General features: G+C 36.5%; 1 protein-coding gene across 1 annotated transcript in view; it reads left to right on the top strand.

The window, feature by feature from the left end:
- Nucleotides 1–9,176, top strand: part of hsd17b4 (hydroxysteroid (17-beta) dehydrogenase 4) — a gene marked incomplete at its 5' end in the record, with an annotated part of 34,128 nt that overhangs the window by 8,697 nt on the left and 16,255 nt on the right. The window contains 1 exon segment of the mRNA XM_014002626.1: nucleotides 2,834–2,922. Coding sequence (XP_013858080.1) covers nucleotides 2,834–2,922 — 89 coding nt within the window.

Raw genomic sequence — 9,176 nt, 5'->3', positions numbered from 1 at the left:
AATTTGGATTGTGATGATTTGTTCATCAACAACACAGCTAAGTGCCATGCAAAAAACAAAAATAAATAAAAAAATCAACCTCTAAAAGCCCCAAAAACTTATAAAACTCCAATAAAATGTGAATAAAAAGGAAATTGAAGATTGTAGCATAACTTAAAATACAATAATAATAATAAAAAGTTTATTTCGGAACCATGGAGGAACTTGGTAACAAATACACTTATCAATTCTTCTTGAAAATAAATCTTATACCGGGCACCTGGAGGTACCAGAAGCTCCAAACAACTGTTAATAGCAACTACAAAATGAGCTGTTGGCAATGGCAGTGAAAATATACCAAATATTTTATGTATTCAGCTCTACTGTTCATCCCATAAATGCTTGTTTCGTACAAATGTGCCACCATTTATATGGGAAATTACCAGGCTTTCCAACAGTATGATTCATTGCCTAGAAGCATTGTTACAACAAAGAAATRATCTACCAAACACATTCCTTTACTTTTTTGTGCTAAGTTTAGTTAAAAGAACCATTTGATCATACGTTCTTGTTTTTGTTAAGACGGGCAGCCACGGTTTGTTTTGCTTGCAGACGATGAGGCTGCTGCACAGACATGCAGAGAATCACAAACATCTTCCTCAGAAGCAACAAAACCATTGAAGTCTATGAAAGGGAGACGAGCTTTAATCTAGTCGAGAAGATTAAAGTTTCTCTTGCTTGTATAACTTTTACTAAATATATTATAAACTGTTTTTAGACAATAAAGTACCGCTGCACTGTGATGGGCTGTCACCTTGGAGCAACAAGGTGTTACATTTGAATTTTACCAGGGGACTTTCTGCATTGAGTTTTTCCACTGACGTTCTTCAGATTCTCATGATTTCTTCCAAAAAGATGCAAGTTATGTTAGTGACTCTGAATGGACCCTAGGGGTTTCTGTACATGATTGTCTTGTGTTTTATTTATTTATTTTTTTCGTTGGCCCTGTAGTTTTCATTATTTGTTGGTTAAATTCATAAAAATATTGGAGAAAGGAGAGCTGGGGGTGGTCTTTACCCAGCGGTTAAAGCACTTTGCAAAACTTGAAGAGGTTAAATAGACACTATAAAATGTATATGGTAGCCAGTTTATCGTTTGCCATATAAAGCCTTATTGTGTAACAAGTTACAAATTTAAAAAAATCTGGTTTATGATGCATCTGTAGCTGAGTGTAAATTTTGGTTGCTTTTTTTTCTCTGAAATTCAACTAAATGTATAAAAAGCTATAAAATTAATTTTATTCAAAGTGAAATGAACCCTGAATTCATTAACGCTGATTTACAAATTTCAATGTTTTATTTTTGGATTTGCCTTTTTAAGTGTTTTTTTTTTTTTGTGTAACAAAGAAACGCCCTTTTTGAAATGGGGCGAAGAGAGCGTCTTTAGGACCAGCTTACCTGTAATTACAGGAGTGAGAATCAATGGTGCACAACATCAAGCAAATGAGGTGGAGAGGCAAAAAGCCAGGGCGAACACCATGTTGAACACAAGTGCAGCCTTTTCCCAAACGGTCCGACTCAAACGATGGGGGAGCGAACGCTGATGATTATTTCTCTCCACCTCCTCTGCCCTCTCTGAGCTCGGATAGAAGTTGAGAAGGGAGGGTGGCGATGGAAACGTTAGCTGAACGGGGGTGACTTTTCCCCACAGGGCGCTTGCTGGTCTCATTAGCATGACTTTGTTGTTCCTCCTCATTTGTAGCTTAATTCTGAGACTTGTTGCTGCCTGTGTTTGGTAAGCATTGCTGCTGATTGATGGTAATGAGGAGATGTGATCTTCTGGATTAGAGTGTCTCAGCTGTTTTCTTTTGTTCATGCATGGATATTTAAATCYGTTTCTCAAGCTAAATTATTGAGACTCAGAAAACRCACAGAGGACTCTTTTAATCAGTAGTTGTACTTTTACTTARTTCACCTTCTTATAACTATCTATTYAAAAGCTTTATTTRGATATTTTAAATTTARCTTGACTTTTTGAACTGAATTAAAAATAATCTGTAAAGTAAAATGTATTAAATCTGTAAGTAGGTTTAGCTGCATAGGTTGATTTAAAGCATCAATAAAATGTCACAGGTATGTTCCAAGTTTGCCGCTTTGATTTCAGATGAAACTTTCCACATACTTGATAATTAGGTTTCGGTGTGATTGCACTTTGATTTGATTCACTTTAATCACAGCAAGAGCGATTAGTAAAGCTTGGCTAATTGTTTCAGTCTGATATTCGACCATGCAATTTAATCACAATAATTAGTCTTAAATCAGAGACAGGCACTTAGGACATTAATTAATATTAAATTTATATTTGACTGTAGCTCCCTCAGTGGACAAGGTTTAATAAAACATTTGACTTTTGTTCTTACTTAATTTATTAGCACAATCTAACTGAGGTTTGACTATAAAGTTAGAATATTTGCAGYTGAATTATAATGTAATCATATTTGTTGGTTATTTTCAGCCAAACATGATAGCTAATCTTTTTTTTAATATGCAGTATGTCTAAGATAATAAAACTTACCCATATTGTACTAGAGAGCAAAATAAAGTTAAGTTTCAGATCATTAACTGGATAATTGTAGCTGTCGAACRTATTAATTAAACCATGTGTAATGGATAGTTTTGAGGTAAATTAACTTGATGGGGTAAAAAAAAACATCTTTGCTTAGTTTAACCAAAGTGTCTCTGGTTTCCTGCATKGTATAAGGTTTTAAAATGACCTGAGGTGTAATGGTAGGCAGAGAATAATTTCATGTGCCACCTCCGTTTGCTCTGTAATGCTTGCTTTCATCTTTGTGCAGAGTCTATGGGGTTGGTCGTGGACGTGTTGCATCGAGTGGAGTCTGATGCAAATCTAACCTCTGCAGAGTCAGGATCCAAGGTTAATCCTGTGAGTAGATGCATAACTACTGATATTTTTCTTCTTCTTTGACATCAGCTGACAGACTGTTTGTATGCAGATCTTAAAGCATTAGAAATCTTTATTTTCTTTAAATGTCCTGATGCATCTCAGTAATCCAGGTAAAAAATCAAAAAGAAAAAAATGTGTAGGTCCTCTGGACGGGTTCTTCTCTAATGAAACGTTTCGTCTCTCCTCCAAGAGACTTCTTCAGTCTGAGAGTTTCAGGYAAAATTCAGGCTTTTAAGCCCTGCCTCCATGTGACTGATACTCACATCACATGGCTGTCGTTCACACCTAATTAACACCTATTGTTAACAGGGGGTGGAGTGATACTGGCAATGGCCGCGCTGTAGGAGGGGGACAACTGAAAACGGAGGCCTCCACCTCTGTTTAATGATGGACGGTCTTTCTTCACAAAAATGGCTTCTTTTACTCCTCTCTCAAACCAAYGTTCCTCTCTATCAAGAATGAGAACATCCTCATCTCTGAAAGAGTGACCGCTGGCCTGTAAATGAGTGAAAACTGCAGAGTTCTGGCCATTAGATGTAGCTCGTCTGTGYTGGGACATTCTTTTGWACAGTGGCTGCTTTGTTTCCCYGATGTATAAYTGGTCGCAGTCCTCCTGGCACTTAACAGCATATACAAYATTGCTCTGTTTGTGCCGGGGCACTGGATCTTTGGGGTGAACCAGCCTTTGCCGTAATGTGTTTTGGGGTTTGAAAGCCACTGGGACATCATGTTTAGAAAATAAATGTCTCAGTTTCTCCGAAACACCCGCAACATACGGAATAACCATACGGAGAAGAGACGAAACGTTTCATTAGAGAACCCGTCCAGAAGACCTACACAACTTTTTTTAATTTTCTTTAAAGTTTTTTCCTTAGCCTGCTCTTCATTTGCGTCGAGTTAGTCAGATTAAAGGTTCACTGTGTTGGGCGTAGTGACATCTAGTGGCTCAAATTGAAAATGGCAACACTTTCAGAGCCTWGAGTTTTTATATTCTCTGGTGTGCATCTTCATCTCCTTTTCTTATTTTGCTTTCGACATCAAAAGGGTATTTTGGATATGTTCTATGCTTGGATTTTGTAGAACGTTCATGCATAATTAATCTGTTGGTGATTTTTGATTTATCTCAATTTGGATAATCTTTTTGTAGTTTAATTATAGCCAGATAGTCTGAGTGGAGCCAAGACAAAAGAGTTGTTGTTTTAAAGCACATCCATTGTAAAAACAATTAACTCTCCATGCAAACTCCATTTTTTGACCCTTTACACCACAAAATGACCCTTTACACCACAGTCAGTTTTGTATTACTAAAAATAATGTTATATTTGAAAGTGCTCTAAATGGCACAGAAGTACTAAAGCTAGCTGCTGTTGCTTATGATTGCAAATAACCACATAATTTATGCAATGTCAAATTGACAGTGATGTAAAAGTTCATAAAATAGTATTTTTCATAAACAACTATGATGATTTTGAGATTGGAACTGTTTTAAGACGAAGGAATCCACTTACATGTTAGGCCTGTCAATCAAGTCAGAATTAAACTCTCTTCCTCCAAACTATTGTTGTGCAAAGTGCTATCTACAACAGGTAAGATATTAATAGCTCTTAACTTTTTCACATAACCTTACTTTAAAGATCTAAAATATTTATTAAAATCAGTCTCAACAAAATATATGCAACATATTTATTTCACATTGTAAAAGCTGTAATACTCATGCTCCATTAATAGTAAATAATGACTAAGCAGTTTAATGTCATTTACTCAAATAATTAGATCAGCTGACTCTGTGAATGTACATATACTGTATTCAGATAATTTTACATWATGTTTATTATGAGCATCACAAAGTTTTAACGTCGTTGATGTGACGGACACATTCTAATATGACAATGTCAGGAATCATCAGGCTCACGTTGAAAAAGAGTTGTTCAGGAAGCATGAGGAATGATTTTCACTCTTGACTTGGCGGCCAGACTCCAGCTCCATTGAGAGTTTTATTTATTTATTTTTTTAGGCGGTGCTGAAAAGGACTTTATCGATGTAAGATTTTGGAGGAAAGTTATTGCAGACCTGGATTAAAATTAAGGTTGCGAGTGAACATAAGCTTGTCAAAAAGATGTGGAGATGGCAAAAAGTCRTGCTTCAGTCTAAGCTAAAGGTAGTTTTATCTGATCCAGACATTCTCAGTTGTCTGTCGACACAGAAATAAATAACAGCTTCTGGAGTGGCAGCTGGAAATGGTGCACATAAATATACTGTTGAAGGGATTGTTTAGTTTGATGCACGTCAAGAATGGTGGATTAGGCTCGTCTGCTTGTCCATAAAAATGACTTTTTGTGTACACAGCAAGGATTTGGACATGTGTATGTGTAATTTCAGGAGAACAATGAAAGCAGCATAAAAAATCACTAGATGAGTCCTTGCTTTATAACTTCAAGTGTAATCTGACCTACAAGGTCATATTCTGAGGAGTTACTTTGCGAGTTCTCGAGTGAATATTGTAGCTTCTTTTTATTTTGCATTCCTACATTCCTCATAAAAGCTGGAATATTTCAAGACTACAAAACGTGTATAAATGMCTTCACTGTATCCTTTAGTTTAAGGATACAAAAAGCATACAGCGTCTTGGACAAACCTAGCAGGGTGTGGTGGTGTTTTTTTTCTGCAGCAACATCGGCTTATTATTTTTGTTATTCAGTTTATGCTGGCTGTTTTCAGTCCCCTCTGTTCAGCCATGAGAATGTAGACAACAGAAATCATAAGTTCTGAAAGTACACAGCTGTAAACCCTGGCTGTTTCAAACATGGCATGTCATGACTCTTTAACAACCCCGTGCAGTATAAAGTCAGGGACGATAAGAACCTCCTCAGCACAGCTYCTACGGCACACCGAAGAACTTTGACGTCTCCTGTAAATGTATAAACCTGACACCCCAGACAAGTGCCTGCTCACATTAGCTTTTTAAAATGCAACGCACAAAAGATGCTGGCACACAGGAGAGCAGCGGCGGCGACTCCCTCAGTAGGTGTTTCTTCATTTTACTGCACTTCCTGTCTCTGGAAAAACCAGGAGTGAACGGATGACAGCTCACATATTGCTCAGCTGCTTAAATAAAAGATTGCGTCACGTGTAAAATCACACCACATCGAATGATTGTCTACAAAGACAGCAGCAATATTATATTTTATTAAGCTTTTTGGTGTTGTGCAATTGTCAGTTCACATTTATGAGTACTGTTATTCAAACTAGAKAATTCGCGCTTCCTGCAAAACAGCAGCGTGAATGTTAAATGCTGAAAGATTGTTGCTGAAAGCTGCTGAAGAAGCAGCAAAATTTAGCTCAATATCTTGAAAAATGTTTCAGTTGAAGGTAAAAGATTTTAATTCAGTACAAAACAGGTGAAATTAGTGGAAAAATTACTAAAACGTACTAAACGAGGATAAAATTAGCTTAAAGAACTTAAATAGAAACAAGTTTAAAATTTTTACAGTCATTTCCCCGTCCATCTGCTATTTTCAAATTAGAAGAAAATAAAGTAAAAAAAAAGTTGCAATTTGTTGTTAAATGGCTTAACAGCCAATAAAGGACAAATAAGATAAAATGTTTGCTGAATAAAGCAGTAAGAAGCTGAAATTGTCTCAAAAAGATAAATTTAGCTAAAAACACAGAAAACAGCAGAAATGATCAGAAAGTAGCTGAAAGAAGCATAAAAATTCTTGAAATTATCAGAGTAGCAAAAAAGGTCAGAATGATGGCTAAAAAAATCTGAAAAAAGGATAAAATCAGCAAAATGGAAAATGAAGGAAGCTGAAACTGGCACAAAAATAAAAGGCAGAACCGGAACAAAAGATGCAGTATATATTTAAATATTTAACATTTTGAGAGATTTTAAAGGGGCAATATCATGTAAAATCAACTTTTTTGAGTTTTATATCATGTTMTAATGATATAAAATGATAACTCATAAAAAAACATGCCCAAAGCCTTGCTTTGACATTCATGCATGTTTGAGAAATCCTGCAGCGTTTTTAGGAAGCCATGCTGAGGAGCAAAACGACAGGTGGGGACCAGAAACGCCCCTGGGACGTGTCTTTAAGCCGAACTTCCTCATGGCGGAGCACACCTCCCCAACCCCACCCCACACACCCCGTCCATGACTCCTGCAGGCTCTCGGCAGTAACAGAGCAAAGTGAAAGTGAAACTTAAACTGTCTGCTGCTCTCAACACTACTGCTCACTCAGTGAAGCTCTTTTCAGATTCAAAATACCTTTGAGGAAATGTGTCTTCAGATGCCAAGTAAACTGCATCATAGCGCACGCGCGCGCGAACACCCCCGCACTGAACGTGACGGGACAGAAGCAGGAGGTTCTTAAAGAGACAGAGGCCAATTTCAAGGCGTTTAGAAGAGAAAGTGATGAGAAGAAAAGTTTATTTTCTATTTAGACATAAAAACAGCATTTTAATAACAACTAATGGTGACATAGATACTTTATTACGGTATAGTATTTAAATGTCTGCCTAAGAAACACATAATATTGCCCCTTTAATAATTTTGAAGACTGCATCACTCATTTTTAATGAGTGGTATACTTTAAAAAAAAACCTCAGAGTATCAGTTGCCAAAATTCAGAAAGTCATAGGAGCATCCTAATGGAGCTGAATGTATTTAAATAGAAATTGTTGAAATGGCACGAAAATTGTGTAACAAATGCGTGCCGAAAGACTATAGATATTAATAAGCTAAATATAAGACGAGTATTCACACAATGAATAACCTCCCTATATGTTGTGTATTAATTCAGCCTTTCTTTGGAAATCATTCAGCAGTTGTGTTGTGACAAATAGCCAAAACTAATTTTGGTCTCTTGTTAATGTTCAGTGTGTGATAGAGGCTGCAGAAATGTTTACTAGAACTAAAATGCGGGGTGAAATGTACTGTTAATGTTTGTGTAAAAATCCTCATTTTATATGCTGTGAAGCCTTGGCAGCACTTGCTGTCTTGGTTCAGTGATGCGGTGAAGCAGTTTTTTTTAAACCATGTACATGAACACTCTCTGGTTTCTGTGTCCTCTCCGGTGTGTGTTTGAGTGTTCGTGTCGTCTGCTTGGGATTTGGAGAGGAGTCGCACTGTAGCCTCAAGACAAACACCGCCACTGTGTACACACAGAACTTTATACGTGTGTAGTTCCACAGGCGCGCACACACACTGTTGCATTTTTATCTATGTCCTTGTGGTGCAACTTTAGTTAATCCATGCTGTGCTGCTGCTGTGCTTGTGTTTATTTAGTCTCCAAATGCTAAATGGTTTGATGTGTTAAGGGTTTGAAGAACATGGAGGGTTATATGTTTCATAAGAGGCTGCATGATAAGTATAGGCTGAAGTTTCTAGGCTGTTGTATTATTCAGAAATGTTTGTCTCTTTCACAACACAGCATTTAAAATATTGGAGATGTGTGTGTGTTTTTTTTTTTAAACGCTGTTACGCAACTCTACAAAACCACAAAAGGTTGATGAATCGCAATTGATGACATTAGGCTCTTTAAACAGGTCCGTGATGGAAAACTATTATAGGTCCTGCCAGTCCGTCAGTTTATTTGACATTTTGACAATAAAGGCTTTGCTTAAAATGCAGCAAGCATAAAGGCAAACATGTAAAAACCAATTGTAGATTTATAAATTTTGAATGTAATTGAAATGATTTAATGCAAGCAAATAAAACAAAAGGCCATTTAGAGCTTTTTTAAAGATTATAATTTACATGAAGTTTAAAGTTTTATTATTTACAGGTCCTTCTCAAAAAATTAGCATATTGTGATAAAGTTCATTATTTTCTGTAATGTACTGATGAACATTAAACTTTCATATATTTTAGATTCATTGCACACCAACTGAAGTAGTTCAAGCCTTTTATTGTTTTAATATAGATGATTTTGGCAAAAAAGTAAAGAAAAATCAAAAATCCCAATCTCAAAAAATTAGCATATCATGTAAAGGTTCTCTAAATGACTTATTAACCTAATCATCTGAATCAACAAATTAACTCTGAACACCTGCAAAAGATTCCTGAGGCTTTTAAAAACTCCCAGCCTGGTTCATTACTCAAAACCACAATCATGGGTCAGACTGCTGACCTGACTGCTGTCCAGAAGGCCATCGACACACTCAAGCAAGAGGGTAAGACACAGAAAGACATTTCTGAACCAATAGGCTGTTCCCAGAGTGCTGTATCAAGG

This window comes from Austrofundulus limnaeus, unplaced genomic scaffold, assembly GCF_001266775.1.
Source record: "Austrofundulus limnaeus strain Quisiro unplaced genomic scaffold, Austrofundulus_limnaeus-1.0 Scaffold14, whole genome shotgun sequence".
In the NCBI taxonomy this organism is placed as follows: domain Eukaryota; kingdom Metazoa; phylum Chordata; class Actinopteri; order Cyprinodontiformes; family Rivulidae; genus Austrofundulus; species Austrofundulus limnaeus.
Note: the sequence above shows the minus strand (reverse complement) of the source record. Positions and strands in the feature narration are given on the sequence as shown.